Below are 26,328 nucleotides of genomic sequence, written 5' to 3' on the forward strand. Positions count from 1 at the left end.
AAGAGAGAGAGCCTTTGGAAGGGAAAGGGGAGGAACAAGAACCTGTGGAACACAAGATTTGGATAAAGTACAGGAAACAACCTGCGATGACTCCCAGATTCCGCATTTAGATGGCCCAGTAGAGCATTTATTTTGTGCAGCGACTCCAACTCTGCCTTGCAAACGTCCTGCAATTGCCTTGCCGTGTTTTCAGGATTCTAAAGTGATCCCCAAAATAAAATCAACATCGGTCTGCTCCAAGCCGCTGTCTTGGCTGAAGGACAGCTGCTCCCATCACCTTTGTCCATATGTAGCATTTGCCTCTGACTCATCGTCCGGGTCCACCCCCCACAACCAGTGCTCCTCTACTTCAGCTTCATGTCTGCTACCCAGACTGTTCCTTCTGTGTCTCGTATCAGTCCTTCTGACCACAGCTGCTCTGTTCTTATCTCGTGTACAGCGAGAGTTCCTTGCTGATCCTTTGCTTCAGACATCCTTCATACAACCACCTTTGCTGGTTCTGCCTATATTGTAATGATTTGTTGCCAGTAACAAGCAAAGCATCTGATAAATCAACTGCAGACACTTCCAGGGCCCACAATGTTCTGTTTACTTCCCAGTGAAAGGTATCATTCCCTTTTCATTTAGAATCTCAATCAGCCTCCTTCCTTTATCACAAACAATCCCTGGGCTTCTACACATTTCTTCTGTGAGAATTCCCTTTCTTCTGTGTATTTCAGTTGCAAGTGAGAAAAGGAGACATCTGACCCTGCAGTTGTCACTTAACATCTCACTATTCCTCAGTGCGACCTTCCCCAAGTTATATTCAGGACATCTCCTCTATTTAGTTCTTTGAGTTTCCCCATAACACGCTACAACTCCTAGATACCACATCTGTTGTTTCTATTTCACAATCCATCCCTTGCATATAAGCCTTTGTGGAGAAAACTATCTGTTCATTTTGTTCACTGCTTATCTTTGCAAGTATCTGGAATAGAGTCTGGTATAATGGGCAGAATAAATAAATGTTTAATTTGCTACCTCGACTTCTTTAAGACTCAGTGAAATTCCTTGTGTAGTAAGCATAGCCTTGTTGCATCCGTTATCATGCCCACCCCTTACAACTAGACTCACATCCTCTACATAGCTGAGATGTGGCTCAGACAAGCTCCATGTTTCCTAGGCAGTGATGCTGATCACTTAGCTCTCTTGTTCTCCCATTAATTTATACCACACATCAGTCTGGACTGTTAGCATCCTGCGAGGAATTACATTGTGCTCTATGTCTGTCACTCATCCCTACACATTTTGCTCAAGGGTAAAGAAAGGAATCATCATGCTTAGCAAAATGCAAAGCAAATAGTTCTTGAGCACTAGGTGTTGATTGATTATTATTGTTATAAAAATAGATGACTTAGAAAGTCTTCCAAATGTGATACATAGCATTGTTAAGCAGAAGTGTTCAGCTTTATTGATCCCAATAATAGCTTGTCATGTTATCATACATGAGAGTAAAAATCATTGTAGCATTTTATTGAGATATATTGCCCTCAATTTGCAGATTAAAAGTAAGATTTAGTCACATCGAATAGCTTGACCATGATCTTTGCTTATAAAGCTAGTATATAAAAGATTCCAAAGTTAAGAGTCAATACTGTTTGACTTCTCAGGGTTCATAATGCAATAGTTATAGGAAGAAGAAAAGATAATATATATATAAATGTATTATTAATGCTACATAAAGAAACAAAAATGTGTGCTCTGACAGACAAACTTAGAGTTCTGAGTAGGTACAGAGCAAACAAACACACTGAAACACAGTGAGCTTTCCTAGCTGAGGGCCCAGGGGAGACTTCCATGACATGGCCAGGAGATCACGTGCTTGTTGTACATACGTGAAGAGTTCAGATGCCCACAACCTCTAAAGCTGCTGGTTGAGAAATATGGCCTGACTGTGGTTGTAGCACTTGAGAAGCTGAAAAAGAACACCTCTGGGACAAGCTCGTTAGCTAGACTGGTGGGTTTGGTGAACTCTGAGTTTTTAGGGAGATATCTGATGTCAACCTCTAACCTAGGCACATGTGCATACATGCCTGCACACACACGCACACACACACACACACACACACACACACACACACACACACGTGCATGCACACACATGGCTTCTTGCTTTTACTTACTTGCCAGTGGGACATCAATTCTAGATTTTTGAAATTAACAGACAGAACTTTTATTTATTTGATTAAGCAACTAGGGAAAATTTAGTTATTTCCTTGTAATTGAAAGAAAAAAAATTAAGCTGAATAATTATGCTAATAAATAGCATTCTGTGTATATCTAGTATGGGTTAGGTGTTTTAGCCTTTCACAGATAAATTCTAGATGCTTCTATGTCAACCTGAATTTTCACTGAAACAAAGAGATAACCAAGATGCTCTCAGAGAGTTTTCTAAACACCCCAAACCCCCGACAGGCATATATGCATGAACACATACACACATTCACAAGCATACATGAAAAATAGATATATGTAGACTGTAGCCTGTAGACTGAATTTTTGCCCTGATGCCTACTGTGGTAAGGGAAGCTCACTGGAAGGTAGCATGCCTCTTTTCCTATGACAAAATTGCTGCTTTCCCTTCAAAAAGTAATAGTTGAGCAGCTGCCATTGTCTATGACTACACAATGCCAAATATACATACAAACATACATATATAATATATATATATAACACTTAAATCTGAAACTTCTAAATACAAAATAAATAGTAAAGTAATTCCTTTAATTTCAGAAGCCCACACTGGTGCTCACTGAACTCTTAAGAGTTCCATATGTCTAAGTCCACAGTTACTTCATGTCAACCTATGTTACTTCAAATATTTTAGCAATTCTTTTCAAATGCCCCATTTCCTAATAACTTTAATACTAATGAAAATGTCTAAGTGTGTGTATGCTCTGATATGGATGTGAAACATTGTTTCATTGCAATTGTTACCTAAAGTCATGAGATCTATCCTTTCTATGTGAGAACAGTGCTCATTCATGAAGTGCAGCCTGCGGACCGAATTTGACTGCTGCCTACTTTAGCAAGAGAACCTTATCAGAGTCTGAGCATGGCTCTTCTCTTATGACATCACACCTTTCCCTTCAAAAGACTTGAATAGTTGTCAGTGACTATGGCCCAACAACAACAACAACAACATTAACTATATTGCTTAATAGCTTCCTTTAGCAGATAAAACACTGTGCCTCTATTGCTTGAGCGATCAATTTCTTTTACTCCTTAGTGGGTTCATGAAAGTGACAACTTCATAAGACAGGAAAAGCACTGAGTAGCTACCTCCAAGCTCTTACCATCTTTACTTAAAGATCACGGTGCAGGAAAAACTGTGGTATTGTGTTGTCGGGGTTTGATCTATGTTTTTAACCTATAGTTCTGCTAGGATATAGGAACGTTAAAGAAAAAAATGTAAATAATTTTGTGATATAAAGTATTATTTTATATGTTATTATTTCACACACTTGTACATTTTGCTCAAGGATGGGTAATCAAGTTTTAATTGGTGTGTAAAATTATTTAATATTTATGGAGCTTTGGGAGATGGCTGCTTTTTCAGAAGACCCAAATTTTGTTCCCAGTACCCCCATATTGGATCACAACCATCTGTAACTCTATTTCTAGAATATCTGACTTCCTCTTAAGACCTCCTCGGGCACCAGGCACACACATGACACACATACATAAATGCAGGCAAAACACTCATACACATAAAATAAAATAAATATTTTTAAATTAAAAATAAAATTAATATTCAGTAGTGAGTTTGACAAAAGAACTTCCAATGATGAATTTGTAAACATGTATAATTTAAATATATCATTACTGAGTAAGCAACTACTTAGTCAAAAATAAGTATTAAGTTGAAACTATAAGTGAGTATTATTTGTTCTAGAATACAAAGCCCAGGAAAAGAAATAGCATGTTATCCAGTGGTTAATATAAACTCACTATAGGAAATAATTTTCCTGCATTGCTTAAATAATTATTTCTTAAGTATTCTGCACCAGGAACTTTTGGAATAGATTTGAAAGTTCCATCTTTCATACTTTGTTCTTTGCCTACTAAATCAGAAACTTTAAGAGATGGATGAGACATGTGTATTTTTAACATTACAGGAACTTAATTTATATGCACGGTTCAGTTCACATTATTTCACTTCTGGAATGTAATCAGTTGAAATAAGGATCAATTCCCTTTATGTGAGGGGTCTTCTATTTCCGTGGTAACTCTGGTAATCTATTGTTCAAATCTTACATACATATATATACAGATATATATGACACAATAGACAACAAACTAGTATAATTAAAGGGATGTTAGTAAATTAGAGACTGCCAACTGTCAAGGATTAGTGTGAATATAGTAACTTTGAAACAGTGGGAAATAAGGAGCATGAGAATTAAGTTGTAGGTTGGTCACACTGAGAAGAGGTTAGCTTGCTGTGAATTTTTAAAAGGTTGTGCTGTTAATTTTTGAGTGGTTTGAGCACTGTCTATACATTAATGAGCATTTTGAAATTATTCACTCAGCTATACATTTATTGGTGAATTTTCTTAAACCTGTTCTGCATCCTAATAACTATTCAAATTTATTCACGTTAAGTCTGGGTGTAGAGTTTTACTCATGTAACATTTAGATAATTTTAAAACTTGGTTGCTATAGGAGTTTTATTAAACTCCTCAAAAGGGTGACAGTTGTAGGATGCATAACTTACTTAACTGCAATTGTTTCCTAAAATTTTTAGGTTGTGTGTGTGGTAAATAATTTCAAAGGAAGACAACCAGAAAATGGGCACATGCACAGGGACAATGTGGCCCGGATGCCGATGATCAACATTCCTCGAGTAGAAAGCCCTTTGGAAAAGGTAACATCTATGCAGGTGATTCATAGCTTCAATCCTAAACCACAATCATCATTTAGACCGAATTCAATGGTTATTTTGTTTGTGTATTTAGAGAATGCCCAGTTGTTTTTTTGATTACGTAGTCTCAGAATCTAAGATGTCATTCAGCAACTGGAAAGGTCATTTTATACAATGCATATCTCATTTAAAGGACCCACGGATGGCATTCATGCTGGAAGCCTGGTAACTATGCATGGAACTCATCCACCACTTTACTAGAGTATCTAAGAAATACTGTTCACTGGCCTCACACACAATCTCTCTCTCTCTCTCTCTATCTATCATCTGTTTTTTTATGTGTGTGTATTTCCAAATACACAAATCTTTATTCACAAAGTGTACTCCATTTCTCCCATGCTTTCTGTCCATGAGAAAGTGCTTCATAAACTATCATCATACAATTAGTATGAAAGAGCCACACACTGAGTCTCAGTGTCCAAAGATCAGGCAGCATGCAAACACCAGCTGGGCTTTCTTGGTGGAAGGGGCCCTGCCAGTCAGGGTGGTCAGAACTTGTCTACAGACAATGCTCTAAGCAGCTTGTCCAGTCCTCAGTGACTGTTGCACAGAGAAAGAAGTCAAGCACTTTACAAAAATTGTCCTTGCCACTTCTGTGAGCCAGATAGGGGAAATGTTTCCTAAATGTTGCTACTGTTCTTTACCATTGTAATTAAGTGCTTACTCAAGGGCTAGCTCACAGTTTCTCTCTAGTCTTGTGCCCACATATTTTGATATGTTTTAAGCATTTAATTAAAATATAATTATATCATTTCCCCTTTCCTTTCTTCTTCGCCCTTCTCAAATGTATGCCTCTTTTTCTTAATTGTTGTTACACACACACATAGACAGACAGACAGACAGACAGACAGACAGACACACACACACACACACACACACACACACACACACACACACACACACCCCTAAATATATAAATATAATCTGTTTAAACCATGGTTTGATCAGTATCTCCCATGAGGATTGCAGTCAGATGCTAAACAGGTCTGTAGACAGTGTGAAGAATAATTAGCATAGAAAGCATAGGGTTTTGTCATGAAATCTCCACATGTGCTTTCTTCTGCCTGTCCACCAGCTGTTTATCTTCCTTTCCTCAGACAGTCCCCCACTCTGCCTTATCTCCTGCAGAATAAAACTTCTTACAAGGCAATCATAAGATACACTTGACTGTAGAGAAAGAAAATATTTTCCCTTTGAATAATGTGTAGGGTAGGGTACATTGTTAGCTACCACATTTTAAGGCTCTTGGGGTCAGGAAACCACTGTTAAGCATGTGTCACAGCATAACACAGGTACCAACATGATTTGTTCTACTTATGGAAAATAGTATTCTTGGTGAAAGATCCTATGTGTTCACATATGATCAGATGAATCCTGTTTGGACATTGGTCATGTCCATTCCTCACTCTTCTACTCCAACACTTTCTAGGATCCCTATTACATCTCTCTCAATTTCATGTCCTCCTTTAAAAGTTACTTTTGAAAAAAAAACTAACTGAATCCAATTTGTGCTTCCTCTATGCAATGGTTGTGGAATTGTGGACTCTACCAAGGCACAGCTAACTTACTATTGACCACTCCATTAAAAATGGTGACTCTTTCCCTCAGCAGAAATCAATGACTCATGGTTCTTCAGCAATGGATGGGACCTAAGGAGATTTGGTCTGTCCAATGCTTGAAATTTGAACGGGCTTGATCTTGTGCATGTTATCAGTGCTACCTTGAGTTCATATATACAACAGCCATATCATGTCTGCATAACAGCATCTTATATTTCTTTTCATACTCTGGGTCTTACATTCCACTCCATCATCCATGCTGTTCCCTGAGATTTATTCAGGAAAGAGTTGATGACAGATAACTGGCCTATGGCGGAGGACTTACAAATGTTTATTCTTCCATTTTGAACAGTAATGAGCCTCTGAATTAACTGATTCCCCCTGCAATAAGAAGCATCCATGATGAAGGTTGGGAGCAACACAGGTTGACGGATGTAGCCATAGGTTTCTTTAGAAGGTAGTTTGACAACATAATCATTTAGAAAACAGCATCAGTAAGTGTTTCCCTAAATCTAGTGACTGCCTTAGCCATGAGTTTTGACCAGGCATGAGTTTCCTACTGTGGAACAGACCTCAAACCCACATACACAGAGAAATATAGTCAACTATAAAAACTAAAGTAATTGAATTTTCAGAAAAAAATGCATAGAAATGGAAAAAAACTGTACTTGTTGAGGTGACTCAAGCCCCTAAAGAAGAAAACCAAATGCTTTCTCTCATATGTGGACTCCAGCTTCAAATATTTTTTAACCTGGAGTGTATGTGGAATCCCAGAAACTAGAAACACATCACTGTCACAAAAAGAATGAATTCAGGGAGCTGAAATAGCACATAGGTGAAACAAAAGTAAAGAGGAGCAAGGATAGGGATAGAAAGGTTCTATTGGGTAGATGACTGATGAAGATGGAAAACTGAGGAGCCATGGGAAAGCTTTATGAGTGATTGTTCAGGAAGCATCAGAGACATCCAAAATAATGCAGGCTGTTTCCATTGAATGGTTTCTCTTTAAAGCCAGAGGCCAAAGCTCTATTGCTGAAGATGCCACTCATTTTGCCTGCTGAACACAGGAATATCGGCCTTGAACTGACCTGGAAACTCTCTCTTTCCTGGCTAATTTTCATAGTGCTATAAGGCACTATGCAGTCTTCTGGGGGGAAAGCGTATCAGTGGTATTATTTGACAATAGGCCAGCTAAGCTATAATACCAATTTGCCAGGCGAGAGGGCCCACATGTGCAATAGTTGCAACATTGTTTATAATGGTAACCAGTCACTCTCCTGATTGGCTTTAAGGTCTGCTGTGCTTTTTGTTGGTTGGTTTTTAGTTTTTTCAGTCGGTGTATAGAAACCCACATGTCCTAAATCCCACTATGTAACACAGGCTGCCCTTGAAATCACAGAAATCCTCCTGTTGCAGACTTCCGCATGCAGGCTAACTATCATGAGCCACCTTGCCTGGGTTTATCGATATGATTTAGATGGGTCAGGAAGTTGGCCCTGTGTGAAATGTGGGTTCATGAAGGTTATTGGAGGAATAAGAAATGCTTAGAGAAAAAAAACTCATGAAGAAGCAAGACCTTTCCGTAAGTGTCTGAGAGACTATTGTATCAACTGTATGAAAGGCAGGAATGAAATGTGCTCTATAGAAATGCTAAGGTCAGACATGGGACAAAATAAGAGAATGTAGGTATAAGCATATAAGAGCTAGAAATAGGAAAAATATTTTCAGAAAACGGGATGGCTACTTTAAGAGAGATTATTTTATTTCACTATAGGAATTCCTAAATTGATATGCAATCCACTGTGTAAGATACTGTGGAGGGAACTGAGGTAAGCTTGGGAATACTAATGAATAATTAACCACACACAGTACTAACAGTGGCTTCCGGCTTATAGTCATCCATATGCGATGATAATTTCTGTGTATTCCACAAAAGCAGTTCTACTCTCTGCGTGTATGTTTTCATTCCCCACAACAACTTATAAAGCAAAATTTGTAGTAGCAAAGATTACTGATGGTGGCAAGCAGGCTTCTGCATTTTGCCTCCTTGTTTCCATGAGATCGTCCGGTAGCATCTGTTGTCCCTATAGCATTATATTACGTTCTTATATTCTTTCCTAGGTTTTCTGTATTCAGAATTCCTATTGCTTATGTTATACTTTTTTTTTTACAATATATCTTGCAATATTTTCTTGAATGAGCTGGATTTTCCATGAGAATCTATACATTGGTAGAGAGCAATGTTTTTAAACTTTTATTAATTTTGTTTCCTATAAAAATCACAAGTGCTTTGTGTCTTGTTAGTTTGAGGAATCAGACTGAGATGAGGTAGGCTTTTTGCCTCCTTGCTTGCTGGGATGGATGGAGAATGCCTTCTCTCTGTTCTTTTTGTTTCTGTTCCCAATCAAAATGCTTCTCCACTGAACATGACCTGCGTCTCTGAACACACAATGGGCCGATCATATCAAGAATGATAGGAATATACTAGAAGCAGATTCCATCTTTTTCTTTGACTCTTCACTGTCATGGGGCCATGTACCTCTCTCTGCTCCTCAACAAGAACTAGAGGGCAGTCACATGAAGGAAGCTTTTTTTGTTTTTGTTTTTGTTTTGTTTTGTTTTGTTTTTCGAGACAAGGTTTCTCTGTGTAGCCTTGCCTGTCCTGGACTAACTTTGTAGACCAGGCTGGCCTTGAACTCACAGCGATCCGCCTGTCTCTGCCTCCCAAGTGCTGGGATTAAAGGCGTGCGCCACCACCACCCGGCTACATGAAGGAAGCTTTAAGAGGTCTTTTTCTTTCTTTCTTTCTTCCTTCCTTCCTTTCTTTCTTTCTTTCTTCCTTCCTTCCTTCCTTCCTTCCTCTTTCTTTCTTTCTTTCTTTCTTTCTTTCTTTCTTTCCAATAAGGGTTGTGTGGAATAAGTACATTGCTTTTCTTTATGGTTTACATTGCAAAAAACAAAGAAGGGGGCATGCAAAGTTTCCCTAGTACTTTGATTTTGATAACTGATATTTGGAGGATGCCATTTGTTCCTTCACAGTGGTTCTCTCATGAGAGAAAAGAGACTTTGTTAACATTTGGTGAGCAGGCAGGGCCAATAGCTTTCACATCATGCCATGTCATTGGTTTATTTTCATGTTTGTGTGTTTCTTCTGAAATTTATGTAAAATTGAAAGCCCCTTGTGTTTAAAGTACACATTTGATGAACTCTAACCTACAGTCAGTGTAATTATAACACCCGGGCACACTTCATTCCTATGCTAGGGATTTATCTCTTAATTGTAGGGAGTTTGTCATATGGTAAAATATCATCATTTATGAAGGAAAGTCATAGGTTCCCTCAAAGCTAAGTAAGTAAAGATGTCTGAACATGCACCCCATTTTATGGAATGAATGATTCATTTGTAGAAACTATCTCATCAGAGTCCAATGTGCACTAAACATTCAAGCGGCCAATAAGTCTGTTCAAAGGTTTTATCATATTAAGTAATGAAGAGCTTGAATGCACAGTTATGGAGGATTATTAAATCAGTGGTACACAGCCCCATGACAGAAACCACACCAGGTAACCCTTCTGCTTGTGGGCTTCCAAGGAGTGTGACTGGGAATTTTGGAAACATTTTCCTTAGCCAACTCACTTGAGCTCAGGGACCAGTGAATTAATCACTTTTTATTTTTGCTGTGACCAAATATTTGACAGGAAGGACCTTAAAAGAGGAAGGGTTTATTTTGGCCATAGCTCAAAGGTGAAATCCACCATGGCAAGGAAGAAATGGCAAGAGGGTGAGGTATCTTTCCACATTGCTTCTACAGTCAGGAAGCAGAGAAAGATGAAAGCTGGTTTCCTTCTAATTTTCTCCCCTTTACCTTTATGATTAGTCCAGGTCAGGTTGTAGGATGATGCCCTCTACCTTCAATTCTCAGTAAACCCTCTGGGGAAGGTACCCTCAGGAAAGTATCTCCTAGGTTCGTCTAAATCTTGCCAACTTGACATTAAGGCTAAACATTGTATTCTTATTTATTTTCTTGTTTGTTGTTGTTTTATAAACAGGTTATTTCTCGGAGTTCCTTAACAATGTCTGGAACCTAGGAAACCCAACAACAGCTAATTATTATTATTACAGCAGCAAAATGGAACATGTACATCAAGATAAAGGATCTATTTATTGTAAATTATTTTAAGAATTAATGTTTTTTCGTGGGTAGGTTGTTTACAACAGGGTCTCATGTTACCCAGGCTGGGTTCAAATTTTTCATATAGACTAGGAAAGCCTCAAATGCCTAATTCTGTGCCTTCACCTAAGTTCTGGTATTGTAGGGATCTACCACCACATTTGACTCAAAAGAAAAGTTGTGTTTACAAAATCTTGTGCATGTGCATAGTGAAGGTGTTTATTCAAAATACTACACAAGATATTCCTTCTTATCTAGAGAGGAGTGAGGGCAGTGAAGTGAGGGAGAGAGAGACACACACATGAGAGACAGAAAGTCAGAGACAGAGAGACAAAACAGAGACAGAGACAGAGAGCAATAGAAACAGAGAGAATAAATGCAGTCATTCTCAAACCTTAAGAGAAACTGATATTAAAACAAAACTTTATGCCCACTTCCAGGCTTTCCTTATGCTCTTTCTTCTCTGCCTCTAGTTCTTCCCCACCTCTTTCTCTTTGTCTCTATTTCTGGCTCCCTCTGTTTCCTTCTCTTCGCTTCCTCCCTCTTTCTCTCTATAATCAGATACTATGCTGCTCATGAATAAATGCATGGCTAAAGATAATTACAGTTTTAAATATTTCATTTTCTTAAGCTGATTTTTAGAAGGGTCTGGTTATGCTTTCTTATTAGACTCACTAAATGATATGTTCAGACTGACCAGAATTCCCTAGGGGGTCAGTGGGATTTCTCCAGTATAATTTACATCTCTGTGCTATTACCTTGTGATCTACATAATCCTTTTGAAAGACCTCTGTTTATTTTTCTCTGCCAAATTAAATATGGAAATCTTGCTTGTAGTTCCCAGGTGTTAAGTTCAGGATTCAGATTTCCTTGGTCTATCTGCAGCCACCTTAAATTCTTTCAGTACAGAGGCTATGGCTTTTGCATCTGCAAGTGACTTTCCTTTGCAGACTATCTTGAAGTCCCTACCATCTCGCTCCTAGGGAGCCAGCTTTCTTCAGATGTCACATCACCCCTTTTCCTAGGCTCATTCTGTTCGCTTCCTCCTTCAAGGCTCATTTCCAGCTGAACTGGCAGTGTTGCTGGCTTTGGGATGTTTCCAGAAACTTAAAGGCACTATTAATTTCCCCTGGGAATCTAAGAATCAAGGATCTGTGTTTTCTTCTAGGAAATGGAGAAGCAACCATTTATAGTTCTATTATCTTTTATATCCTATGTTAGAAAGAATAAAGAAGGCCCTGGTTTCATAATAGCTGATTATCAGAGTGTGAATTATAGCAAAATGTTAGGAATTTCTACTAGATACAGCATAAATAAATCCACGCTGAGGGAAATTCCTCCCCAACTCAAATTCTGTTACTGATTCATGCCAGATGAAGGTGCCTTTTCTAAAGTAGATAACCATTCCAAATTAAGTAAGTAACTATTTTTATTCAAAACAATAAATGTAAATTAAACAATCAGGTGATAAGATGGCTCAGTGGTTAGGAGCATTGTATGCTCTTCCGGAGAACCTAGGGTTGGTTCTCAGAACCTGCTTGGCAGCTCACAACTATCTGCAGCTCCAGTTTCACAAAATTAGACACATACAATCTTTTAGATTCTTTGAATACCAGGCACATGCATGATATACATATGCAGCTGAACACAAAGCATTCAAACACATAAATAAAAACATATATATCTTTAAAAATGACCAAGCATATAAAAAGCAAGAGAAACAATTGCCTTCAAGCATTCCATCTACTTTATGAAGTAGAACTGAAGGTCCACAGAACTGTGGTGTGTGGTGGGTCAACAAACACAGAATACAACTATATAGAAATAATGTCATCTTTCTACAATGCCCACCTGGATCTCCTCACAGCCCATCTAAACGAAGACAGAAAACGACATCTTCCAGTTCTTTCACTCAGAGGCTGAAGATCCCACGGCTACCAATGGAAATGTTTTGATTGTTCATGAATCTTTCTTCACACATTTTAGGAAATTGAGCTGAGCTAAATCTACTTTACTTCAAGTAGGAATAATCAGGACATGAACTTAGATCCATTAAAATGACTTTGTGGCAAATATGAAAGACAATGTAAATCTTTTAAAGGGGGGGGGCATGTTGCTACAATTGGTAAAGAGCTTGCTCCACAAGCATCAGGCTAAGTTAGGTCTCTGTCATGCACATACGGTACTGTCATGTTTGTCTAGAACCCCAGTATTGGGAAAGCAGAAAACAGAAGCTATTTTAACTACTTAGGGATCACTACTTCTAGGGAGCAACCTGTCTAAAAATAAGGTGGGAAGGGATTGAAGAAGTCACTCAGTGTTAGTTTTTGGCCTGGGCACATGCTATCAAGTGTCCTTGCACCTGCACGTACTAAGCACGCATTTGCACAAACACTGTAACCCCCCTCCCAACACACGCACATCATAAGGGATGGACCTACATTCATTTTCAAAGGCATCGCCTTTCTACAGTACAGGAAATTAAAAAGAACACATGAGATGGAAGATAAACCATAACCCGTGTGATTAGAAGCCACTGAATGAACACAGGCAGTGGCATGTGGGACTGAAACCAACATTAGAACTTACACGGAAGGAAACCCATGCAGTGTGTGTGTGTGTGTGTGTGTGTGTGTGCATGTGTGTGTGCGCGTGCGTGTGCGTGCGTGCGTGTGTGTGTGTGCATGTCTGTGTGTGTGTGCGCATGTCTGTGTGTGTGTGTGTGTGTGTGTGTGTGTGTGTGTGTGTGAGTGTGTTGTCTAACATAAAGCAGAATTTATTAGATTGGAAATGAGTGGACCTATAAAGGCTGTCTGCATACTGAGGATCCAAAGAAAGATAAACTAGATAGTGAGCTATAAATATAATTTTCTCTTTAGATGATAAGAGGTTAAATCAATTGAGGAAAAGAATTTGCTTTTGCCGACAAGAAAAGAAAGGTATTGGCAGAAACATTTTACAGGTAGACATTTTAGGATAAATGGCTTATCACACACCTATGCTAGTCAATGAAATAGGCCATGTGAGTGCACACTCTGATTAACCAAACCATCAGGTGAGTGAAAAGTGGTGAGCAGTAGCTAAGGTTCCAGAAATGTCCAGGTGTCCCAAAGGTATGCACCACTGTGAATGGAAATCACCATGCTTAATATCATAGTAACTGTAGAAGCAAATGATATAAATAGAAACAGTCTAAAAGAGTTCCCAATGATCAGGAAAGCCTGTGCACTGACCTTCCCATTTTTTTGATAGCTGATTATAGGAAGACAGGAGTCAAGAAGAGATAGGAGCCAAAATTTATTCATAATGTTGTCTGTGGGCCTTCTATATGTCTGTGTGTCTGTGTGGGAGAGAAAGAGGGAGCTAATTTTCAACATTGAAATTCTAGCCTTGAAGTCCAGTTTCTTTCTACTTTAAACCCGGTATACCATGCGTGTTTTCTTGCCAAGACAAGCATGGTTATTCCCTGCCATGTTCCCTGGTAGAAATTATTTTGAGGGTTTAGGGCATTGTCATGAGTAACCGACCATCTAGTTAAGATTCAACTGCTTTTCTATAAGTAAATCTTTGTTCCATGGAACTGGTAAATGGTATGTAATGTTCTATAGGATCACACAAGACAGTTTTAGTAGTAATTAGACATCGCAGTAGTGAGTGGGAACAAATCGACTCATGCTTTATTTGCTCAAGGCTAGTTCTGAGAATAGATAAAAAGTAATTACAAGAAATACAAATTTTCATGCTCTTCCCATGCATTTTATTTTGCTTTAGAACCCAAATTGAAAACAGAAACAAACAAAATGCAACAGACATCTACTCCTGGGATGCTTTTATTTACTTGTTTTGATTTTCATCTTTTAAAAAAATTATGTGTGTTTTTCCAGGTTTTATTTTTGTTTTTGATTGGAGACAGAGATAGGTAGATACATACATACATACATACATACATACATACATACAATATGATAGGTAGATAGATAGATAGATAGATAGATAGATAGATAGACAGATGAAATTATGTAGGTGGAGAGTAAGGAGGATCTGAGAGGAGCTGGGGGAAAGGAAAATATGATCAAAATATATTGTATGAAAAAAAAGCTTCAAGCAAAGAAAAACCAATTGCAGCATCTATTAACATATTTTAGACTAACTACACACTAGATAGACAAGCAACTTGTGTCACAGTTTCAGATGATTGTTTTTGCTATTTACATCTGCATAGTCAGGATTGACTTTTCCACACCATATATGAATCATATTATACAAGATAAAGAATAAGAGGCAGACACCCCCACCCCCATTATCCACGAGCCTTTTGTAAAAGCTTCTTTCTGAGAATTACTTTTCAATGGCATGGTAGTTGATGAGTATAGCGTAAGAGGATATGAGTCACTCAGCCGTTAGTTAGGAAAGAATGAGCAGTTGTGGGATGGTGGAGGAACAGTCTCATCTCAGCCGCACATGTGTTTATACACAGGCAGGTGTTCAGAGCCGCCAACCTCTCCTCAGTGCAGAACATCTAAGAATGATGAAAACTTTCTGCATAGAAAATATTTTTTTATAAAAACCCTACAACTAGGAGAATAAACAGTAAATCAGGCCCCCTGTCTTATGGAACTAATCCTTTTTTTTTGTTTTGTTTTTGTTTTTGTTTTTTAAATAATAACACATTTTTATTGAAAATTAAAAATAATTCCTATTACATCTCATTTTCTATCCCATCCCATGCATCCTCCCATTCCTCCCTCCCTCCCACTTTCACCCCAATCCCCTTCCCTATGACGGTGGCTGTGGGGGACCTCCTCTCCCTGAATATGGTGCTAGGGTATCAAGTCTTTTCTTGGTAGACCGCTATCCTTCCTCCGAGTGCCATTGGGCCTCCCCAACAAAGGGACATGGCCAAATATGGGGCACCAGAGATCCTGTGAAAGTCAGTCCCCAGTCTCCACTTAGCTGTGGAGAATGTTCTGTCCCTTGGCTAGATCTGGGTAGGGGTTTGATGATGACTGCCCGTTTTGTCCATGGATGGTGCCTTAGATCAAGCAGAATCCCTGGGCTCAGATCTACCCATCATAATGTTCTTCTTGTTAATCCTTTGTTTTTTAATTTATTGTTTTTGGTAAAGAAGTAGTCAAAAAACAGAAGTCAGCTATTTGAATGTCTCATCTTAAAAATTAAAGTGCAGGGATGGGGTTGACGTTTACTAGTTGATTGCCTACTATGCTTAAAATCCTGGATATGGCTAGATACGCCATATGAATGAATGGATGAATGATTGAATAAATAAATAAATGGAAATGAAAGAGGAGAGAGCAAAGAGGGGAGGAGAGGAGAGATGGAAGGAAAAAAGTATTCAGAATAAAAAAGCAACAACAAATGAACAGAAAGTGCCCATATACAATTATAAAACTAATTATAATGATAACTTGAAATTCCCTCTCTCTCTATTTACATTTCTATTCTTATGTGTATATAATCACATAAATACTTATACATACACCAACATATACATATGTATGGGAGGATTGAGAGAGAGAGAGAGAGAGAGAGAGAGAGAGAGAGAGAGAGAGAGAGAGAATTTTCTCCCCTCTTTGCTCTCTCCTCTTTTTGTATTGTGGCCCAATTTCAGACAATTACTAACAATACTAAGGCAAACATTATAAATAAATGTTCTTGGAAGGTCAAGTAATGATTTAAGTTCATAGGAATGGAAATATTGAATAGAAAGTGAATACTTTGGGTTTAATTAATACATCTATGTGCTTGGGACATAGAAAACAATTAGAAGTTGAAATAATGATTCCACATCTGAATATCCAAATTCTTGACATTAATGCCTTGGTTTTGGACAGCTAATGGCTGTTAGTCCTATTTTTTAAATTAAATTTAGATATAATAAAACAATTTATATCTTGTAAAATTGCCTTTGTGTGTGTGCATGCTTATGTGTATGCAGGTATATATGAACATGTATATGTATATGTGGAGTCTAGAAGTCAGCCTTGGGTATCTTTCTTAGATGTCATATGCCTTGTGTTTGAGACAGGATCTCTGAGCACCATGGAACTAACAGAGGTAGGCTGGCTAGCTCGTAAGCCCCGGGTTCTCTGTCTGCCTTTACTTGTCCAGCATTAGGGTTATAAATATGTGTCACAACACTTGATGTTTTTGAAGTGAGCTCTGCAGATGAGGTCTGGGTCCTCAGTCTTGCAGAGCAAGCACTTTACATATGGGGATACCTCCCCATTCCCTAAAATTCTCAACATTTATGATCTGACAAAAGTAGGTTTTCATGTAACCATCAGGAATATTAAGCTATAGAATTTTCGATGCACCCATAACAGCTCCTTTTTTTAATAGTCAGCCTACCTGTAACACCTAACCCTGGTAACTACTTATCTGTCTTCTGCCCCTGTACTTCTGCCTTTCCCAGGGTGTCATGAATGGGCTGATGCAGTATGCAGTATTCGAATCTAGAATCTTTGGGGACATGTCAGTGGAATTTCTACCCTTTTTTTTTTTTAAATTGATGAGAGGCATTCTGTTGTGTGAATGTATCCCAGCTTCTTTTCCCATCAGCTGACTGGAGGACATTTGGGTTGAATGTCATTGAAGGAAATTATGAATGCAGCTGATATAAATATTAATGAAGAGGATTTTGTATGAATTCATAGATTATAGACAAACAGACACACACACACCTGGAAAGGAAAGTGGGCCATCTGGATTTTTACTGACTAGTGCAGTTTTGTGGAAACAGACAAGCTTCTTGATGCTAATCAGCAACTGGTTACAAAGGAGTTTAAGCACCTGCATCTTTATCTATGTCCTCAGATTCATTTTTTGTTGGGGATTGCTGTCTGCTTATGCAACCAATCCAAAGCATTTTTCAAAGGTTGAAGGAGAGTTAAACAAACAAGGTTGCAGCTAGTTAAGTTAAATTAACGAGAAAGAAACATGAAAGCAACGTGTGGCTAAAGTTCAGTTACTAAGAACATCAATGTGATTTCTATTAGGGTTTAAAAAAATATGACTCTGTCAATACATGAGGTAAAATAGTTGAATAAGGTCTTCAAAAGCCTCAGAGACACACAGAATGTGGCATTTAAAGCTGTTCTTACAATCCTAAATTTCTTCGACAACAAGACAAATTAACTCCTGACAACACCCAGCTGACCTCAAAGAAGATGATGAGCATCAAAGAACCTCCTTATGGACATGGCTTCAAAGGTGGCAAAATAGCCACTGGGCAAAATGTCCTCATTCCTGCCCCAAACAGAATCTGCCTAAAAATGGGCAGCTTAGATACAGGCAGAGTCGACGGCCACACTCCGCCAAGTCAGGGTAAGCAAGTCCTCAATAGTTCCTGCCCTGCGAACAAGTCTGGCAGAGCCATTAGGCCAGAAAGCTGAAGATGAGGCTCCAACTTTATAAAGTGTTTTGCATGACTGGTCAGGCAGTAACCTGTCTTAAGTCAATTTGTACATTTTGGAAGCTGCTAACCCACACTGCTGGTTCACTCAGGAATTTAAGTTTTATTCCTTCTCAAGTGTCTGAGGGGCATTGAAGACAAGGTAGTATAGTTTTATAACCAAGCTTGGTTGGTTAGGGGACAAGATTGTTTTAGATCAAGATAAAGAAGTTAAGCCATTAGAGTTGAGACAGGATAAATATTGAATCTCATTCAGAGATTTAGACCCAACAAGACAGGAAAGACACTTACTTCAAATGAGACAAATGCAGATGGCCAAGTCACTATGAATGTAACATGTATAGAACTCATTATTTTCATGATTGTCACATGGTTCTCCCTGGTGTATGTAGTTTGTCTTATACATGTGTAATAAAGTGAAAAAAAAAGGTGAAACTTGCATAAACATCAAGTCAAAGGCCCATGTAGTAGATTTCCCAGGCGCTGTGGTATTGCAATATAGTGATGAGAGAGTTTGTGTTACAAGCACACACAGAGAACAGTGCAGAGAGCAGTGGTAGAGGAGGACATGCAGAGGACACCCACGTACATGTCACAGCATCTCCTAAGAGACAGGAAGAATCCTTTGCCAACAGGTAAAGTGTGTGCATGGGCATAAGCGGCTTGAAGATGTTGTTAACCATTGTGAGATCATCAACCATGGGCTTCAGATGAGTGAAAAAGAAAAATAGAATCTAAAACTGGGGTGGATGTAGAAACTAGCAGTCAAGAAATGTCCACATGGTCATACTCTGTGCTCAGACAAGGGAAACTAGGAGTTTATATTCTGGGGACACAGGCAAGACTGTGGACTAATGGTGTGATAGACTGGAAAGAGCTGGGCCTTAGAAACTTAGAGGACAAGGTATTTGGATACCTATATCCACCAGGGGCCACCTTTTATAGCACTTTCAAAATGGTAAATTTCTGGGCTGCAAGCCCAGGGATTCTGCTGCAATGGGCACTGGCTTCGGTCTGGAGATTGACATGCTACACATCAGGCTTCCTGGGTGATTTGGATATTAAGCCCGAACTTGGCTTCAATGTAAATGTGTCAGCTGATTTTCTGATGGAGCAGCTCTCAATAATGGCTATACACTAGGGTTAACTGGAGAGCTTTCAGCATTCTGGTGGCTGAGAGAGACTTTGAGCCAATTAAATCCAAGCCTCTGGGGTTGTGGCTATATTCACTGAAACTCCAACCTGAAGCTAAGGATGAACACCAGTGTAACTTAAGGTCTGGCCTGGGAACTGCAGCTTCTCTGGCTACTGAGCTTCTCAAGCACTCTCAAGCTCCAGTAGAACCTAGACCTGTCTCTCATTTAACATGGTAAAGAAAGCCTCCCAGAGACCCCTTCTTAGGAAGACAAGAGTCTCTCAAAAAGTAGATTTTAGTTCCTCCCCCTTTAACTGCACCAAAAAAAAAAAAAAAAAAAAAAAAAAAAAAAAAAAAAAAGGAAATTCTTGAATGGGAAGAAAACTGTGAATTTTCTTTAAAGATTTATTTATTTATTATCATGTATACAGTGCTCTGCCTGCATGTACACCTGCACATCAGAAGAGGGCATCAGATCACGTTATAGATGGTTAAGAGCCACCATGTGTTTGCTGGGAATTGAACTCAGGACCTCTGGAAGGACAGTCAGTGCTCTTAACCTCTGAGCCATCTCTCCAGGCAAAACTCTGGATTAATACAAAAACCTGCATGAAACAAAGCCACTGTAGAGAGAAACTGTCCAAAAAAAAAAAAAAAAAAAAAAAAAAAAAAAAAAAAAAAAAAAGGTCGTCCAGTCCAATGAAGCTTATGTCTGAGTTTTATTTTGCTTTATTCCCAGTTTCTTTAAACAAAACAATTGCTTGCTTTGAATTTTATGACCAATTCCACAGCCCATGTCTGAATTTCTCTCACCATGTGTTCATTATTAAAAACAGTTTCTTTTTATTAAATCATCTCATTCCTTTTTCAAATCATTAGGAGGAAGACTTCGGGTGACATGGGGGTGCTGCTTCTGTTGCTTATCTTGTTCCTCCAGGAAGAGTCTCGGTAGCACAGTGTGTCCTGAGTTCACAATGTAGTAACATCTGCCCTTGAACTCTGTATCCTGTCTTTTTCCTGGGATTATAGGCATGGGCCCCTGCATCAGGCATTTTCTTTTCTCTCTTCTGTCCATGCTTTCTGTCTCAACTCAGACAATGAATGAAACAAGAAAGAAATAGGACGTGAAGTATGGTCATATTTTTGATTATGACATCTACTCTCACTTTCTCTGGCAAAATGTAGGCAGCATTCACCTAGCAGTGGACTCACTGGTAGATTTAACAGTAGGTCTACAATGCCTTATTCAGAATTCTTGGTGCCAGATGTCTTTCAGGATATGAAGTATTTTGAATTTTTATAAAACTATGTATCCTGTTACACACACAGTCATGAGATGTGGATAACTATGTAATCAAAGACTTTTGCTTATGTAGCAAAACACAGAACATAGATTGTCTTCTATCATTAATTATGTTTCGCCATCAAATGAATTCGTACCCTTCCTGTAAAGAATGCTGGGACTTTGAGGTTGGTTTAGATATTACAGTTGTGTCCTTTCTGAGCTGTGAACTTTATGATAAAAAGACAGTGGCTTTTAATTATAAACTACTGACTAGTTATTTTTAATTTTGTTTTTCTTTTGTTCCTTTTCCTTTTTAATTCTCTGAAATGTTTATTTTTAGCTTTTTCCTTTGAATTTATTAACCACAAATAAATGGCAAATATATCACAAATATATGGTTGGAACGGGCACAAGAAAGATTATGTATATGTCATTTCACATTAATAAAAATCCATTCAAGTAAGTATATTGTGTTTTGTAGGGGAGAAAGCTGGATTTTTTTGATGGTCAAATTGCTTGGCAATTTCCCTTTGTGATGGAGCCCATATGTAAATACTTGACATTCAACCCATCTGCCTGCAGAGTCTCCTCCCCAAGAGGGCTAATACCCAAGTCAATGAGTGAAACACAAGTATCCGGTTTGTCTTAATAACTGAAGTTGACTGTATAGCTTCTTGTTAAGACTCAGCATCCTATTATTTGGGAAAAAAAAAGTCACAGGACAAGTTAGCAAGGGTCACAGACTTGCTGTCCTTTTAGGATGCCTTTAAGAACCTAATTTAAACATTGGGTGTGATCTAACAATGTAACAACCCAGAACTTTGAAGCAACTTCACTGAAGCAAAGAAGTTAAAATTTAAATCATATGTAAAACACGTTTTGTAGGCGGTCCAAAATCAATGTATTGAAGATGACCCAGAAGAAACTTCACAGGGGAGGTCCTTTAAAGACTGCCTCGCCAGGCTCTTCGGCTGGATGGTGGGGATTAGCCACTGCGAGCACCTCCAATTAAGGCAATAAACGTATGTGCGCATTAGCGCACTGGTGTTGGAAAGCTACAGCGAATACAGAGAACTCTGTCCTTCTGTGCAGGTTCCCAACACAACCGCAGGGCAGGGGTCTGCACTTCACCACTTAGCTACTTATTTTTCCTCAGTGGAAATGTAACATTCCTTAATGGAATAGGTAATACTTTTAAAAATTAATTTTGTGAAATCGTTTGATTCTGAATACTTTCCTGGCACGTTCTTTTGCGTGTATCTGATTCCTTAAAAAGGATTTTGCTTAGTGGCAGATCTCGTCAAATAGCAAGCCATCACCAAATTTTTGGTGTCATAAATACATGAGTCTTGACATTCATGACATTCTGATTATTTTGCACAGGATAATCTGTATAAATAGAAAAATAAATAGAAAAATGGAGTTTTTCATGTGGAATTTGGAGCATTAAAATTGACCAAATTGGAGTGGAGAGATGGCTCGGTGGTTGAGACAGTTAGTGCTCTACTAGAGTGCCTAGTTTAGGTTCCAGCTCCTATGTCCGGGCAGCTCAGACATGTAGAAAGTAAAAAGCTGGTCTTAAATTTTCTAAATTTCAGCATGTGAAATGACTTATAGTGACTGTTCCCCTAGGAGGCCCCTGCACTCAAGGACAAGCCTCGGTATTTTGCCTGTTGGTGTGCTGTGGATTAGAAAGAACACTTGCTAACAGACAGTTAACAAATTCTATTCTGCACCTTGGCCTTAATCTGTCATAGTCACACCCAGTTCTCTGTGTAATTCTGAACACAGTCACTCTGAATGGGTTGGGTGATGGGGGGGGGAACTTTTTGTAATGTTACATAATGCCAGGTTTGTCAGCATTAATCACATACTGCCAAATTTTTACAACACTATCTCAGCATCTATGACATAGCACGCTGCATGCCTGAATCTATTTCAATATTAGTCATTCTAAAAAGTTTGTTTCTCTGTAATTTAACTGATGGCCTTCTAAGAGAGGAAGCAAAAGGGGAGGGGCTGTAAAGAGTGCTGTGGTTGGAGCAAATGAAAACAACAGCAGCAACAACCACCACCACAGACTGTAACGAGCTGTCTGAATTCATACCTCAAAAATGAAGTCTTTGTGTAGATCCCTTTAAAATCACAGAATGCTATTTCAGTCTGTGCATTTGCCCACCTCATTCTACACCGTCTGTCTCACAGGGAGCAATTAGTCTGAAACTACAGAACGCACACCGAAATTCCATTATCAGGGAAGAGAATATTAACCCAACTGCCTTTGCTGTTTTTATCTACCCAAATTTTAGTGCTAATTTTGAACAAAGCAGGTATAACACTGTAATCTATTCAGTTAATTAAGTACACCGAATAAAGGATATAATTAGCAAACATTCTGACAACAGAACTGACAAGCATGTGTTTTGGCAACAAACATGTGGGCCACAGTTCTATATTAACTTAATAATTGCTCATCGAAAATGCTAAACACTTCATTGAATCAGTTTGCCCAAGACTCTGACTTCGGGAATCCCCTTTTCTTTTGCAGAACCACATCACTGCCTTTGCGGAAGTCACATGATATCGAAGCAGACGGTTTTTCCCTGCACTGGACGTCATCCCTTTTTACCATCCATTCATAACCAAGCTTATTTGATTACATGGGAAATTTATAAAGTTGTCTGAGACTTTTTATAATTTTAAAACCCAATAGCACCCTCTCTGCGCCCCCTCCCGCCCCCCACTAGACTGTGAGCTCCTCGAGAGCAGGACCATGGCTTTCTCTCCTGTATCCCCACCACCCAGCACAAAGTGTGGGTGTTCAGCAAAAACGCGATGATAAAATGAACAGTTAATTCTCAAATAAAATGGTCGCTTTAGTTTCTCAAAGGAATCTCTGTGACTATGTGGAAAGAAACCTCCACGTGGGTTGTATTTGTATAAAAGAAACACTCTATTTTGGGCTAGTTAAACCTTTTTAATTTTTCATATATCTATCCAGCAGTTCAGCACATTTAATTTGAAGTGGATTTTGAAAGTCATGGGGGCTTTTTATTATGCAGCATGACATTATTTCCATCCTAACAGATTTCAGTGTGTGAAAATCCTTTACTTTTAGAATGTATGTCCTACACTAAATTGTTTGCTCATTATATTATGCTATATTTCACCTAAAAAAAAAACCATTCATACTACACATTCTAAGACTGGTGCTTCTGCTTTTAAAGGGGAAAATGCCAATTTTTACTGTCATTGAGTAATGTATCATAATTAAAGTTATTTATTTGGACTTTCTCTTGGACAGTTGTGGTTTAATGGTCAAGTCGCAGTTTTTGAGTCCAGGCAGTATTTAGAACAGACTGAGGTAAATCCAGCCATGATACCCTGTTATTGAGTAACTCCCCATCATTTACAGTGTCTCAAGAATGGCTATGGTCCATTTTTTAGCTTTCTTACTGGTCAAGAATTCAAATAATTTAAATTGGAAAGGACCACAACTTAGAAAACTTTTATCAAGATGCTGAAAAAATGATAAGTGTATTTCTGTAATTGTCTACTATTTTAATTTAAAATGTATTTATATTTATTTTATTTAACCTCACAGAAATCCTTATAAATATTAAAATGTGGCTTTATTTATTCATGAGAAAAATAAAGCCAAGACTGATAACACTCCTAATCTCATACTACTAGTCAAGAGGAAATTTAAATCTGAAGTTCAGACTTACTCTGAAACTTGCATTTTTCTCAAATATGCCACAGCTGCCTCAACATTCATGACACTGAGGCCATTATGAGGCCATTAGAGTCCTGAGCAACTACCTATGTTTAAAAAAAGAAGAAGAAATGCCAAAACATGGTTACAGAAGGTCTGAAGTATTTTAAATGTTTACCTTATATGAATGAACATAAAACATATTTTTCAAATACAAAGCTGTCTAGGATTCTATTTAATAATCATGAAGTTCCACCATCTAGATGTGAGGTTCTTCATAAAAGAGCAAAATCCAAAACAAGTGTTTCATCTCCGCATCTCAGCTGATGTTCAGGAAAGGGGCTGGTAGACGGACTTTATGGTAACCATGGGGTTAAAGATGAAAAAGATCTCCACACAATAAGGAGGATGAAATAATGAGTCACTTTGCAGCCTCTAAAGCTAACCCAATATACTTTGACTTAAATGTGCAGAAATTGATTTTTTAAAGTTTTTTTAGTCTTGAAAGATAGTTGAAAATAAACATTTAATGTACCTTCTAATTTTAAAAGAACTCAACAAACAATCAAAACCAAAGACTTGTCCATTACTTCCGAATGGATTTCATTTGCCCAATTTCAATCCTGCTGGAGTCAAAACATTTCTACAAAAGCCAAATAAAAAAATTCTCATATCTAAAAATTGCAGATCTCCATAGCAATTTAATTGTTTTGGAAATTTAAAGCAAACTTTTGCATGTCTTGGCCATCTTTAAGGAGAGTTATTAGAAAGCATTAGCAACGACCAATTTACTTCATAGGACTGAAAAAAAACGGTATGAACATAAGGTCAAGCAAAAGCAGTGTGGCTGGTCAGGCCTTTACAATTGCTGAAGTCTACCTGCTCTATATCCACTTTAGAAGGACCCAAGCAGGATTGCTTTTCCCCTCCAAGGCCTTAACATTATTTAAAGATGTCAAAGTCAGCGATGAATTTTTTCATCTTCTTTAACCTGGTTGGAGTAAAGGAGTTAGTTATAATGAACAAACCAGGATAAGAGTGAACCCACTTCTGATATCATATTTAAGCATACTGAACCCAAGATTATGCAATGATAAGGTCCAGGAAAAATGGAAGATGCATGTGAATAAACCGAAACCAGCAGAGAACACTTAACCGTGATGCTGTTACTGAGAATAACCATTAAGAAGATGTCAGAACAAGGCTGGGGCTGGAGTTCAGTGGTACAAGCACTTACCTAGCATGCACAGGGCCTGGGTTCTATCCTGAGGACCTGTGAAAGAAACTACTAATATAAATATGTACATACACAGTCTAGTAAAAGCAGGCAATCACACACCTTTCTGATAGAGATTTTCATTTTTATTCTACTTTCTTGGGGCCCAGGTCACTGTAAATTGTTCAAACTGAAAACTTCAGTAGTGTCTGTTTTGCATGGCAGAAATTCTGCACAAGTCTTATCTGATGCCTAAGGTAACTTAAAAGGCTCTTTTATGTTAAAAGAGAGGTGAACCTTCTTTGACAGAGTGTGTCTATCCAACTTCTAACTGGGCCTCTCTTTTTCTCAGGATCTATCCTAGCCAAATATCTCGGTTACATTTCTCATAGTTTCCTTTGTGAAAGAACAGTGGGGGAGGAGATAATTCTCTGCTGTGTATTGTATTTTTCAAATAAAATTGAAAAAGTAAATTAAAAATTCTTCTTTTTCCTCATGAATTGGTCTTTATTGGGGTCGAGGAATAAAAAAAAATGATTTTCAATTTGCATGGAATTGTGTGCTCATACTGTCTGGAGAGCACTTAAAAATGCCCAAATTGGCTGTTTTATAGGGTTTCTATACCAGATAAATTGTCCCTACATCTCATGAACCATCCTGAGATCTGATAAAGCTCCATTGTTACAAGTCATAAACTTCCTGAAACTAGTTTGGACACCAAATGTGTACACACCAAGTGTGTAACTTATAGCTAGTCTTCTTTTGTGAATGACAAGGATCTAAGAAGCAAATGTCAACCTTCATCCTGTCCCCGCTGGCATCATCTATTAAAGTCTCATTGTGTGGTCTGA

General features: G+C 38.3%; 1 protein-coding gene across 4 annotated transcripts in view; it reads left to right on the forward strand.

The window, feature by feature from the left end:
• The window catches only part of PLPPR5 (phospholipid phosphatase related 5), a 108,640-nt gene extending 82,683 nt beyond the window's left edge, over positions 1 to 25,957 (forward strand). Inside the window, exons 5-7 of one of the 4 annotated variants that reach the window (XM_084756833.1) lie at positions 4,787 to 4,921; positions 8,297 to 8,351; positions 23,095 to 25,957. In XM_084756833.1, the coding sequence (XP_084612959.1) occupies positions 4,787 to 4,921; positions 8,297 to 8,311 (150 nt within the window). In that variant the 3' untranslated portion in view covers positions 8,312 to 8,351; positions 23,095 to 25,957. The remainder of the gene's footprint in view (positions 1 to 4,786; positions 4,922 to 8,296; positions 8,352 to 23,094) is intronic. The other 3 variants (XM_084756834.1, XM_084756831.1, XM_084756832.1) reach the window with 3 other exon arrangements.
• Positions 25,958 to 26,328: the final 371 nt, after the last annotated feature.

This window comes from Acomys minous (genome assembly GCF_964271855.1).
Source record: "Acomys minous genome assembly, chromosome: 14".
NCBI classification, from domain to species: domain Eukaryota; kingdom Metazoa; phylum Chordata; class Mammalia; order Rodentia; family Muridae; genus Acomys; species Acomys minous.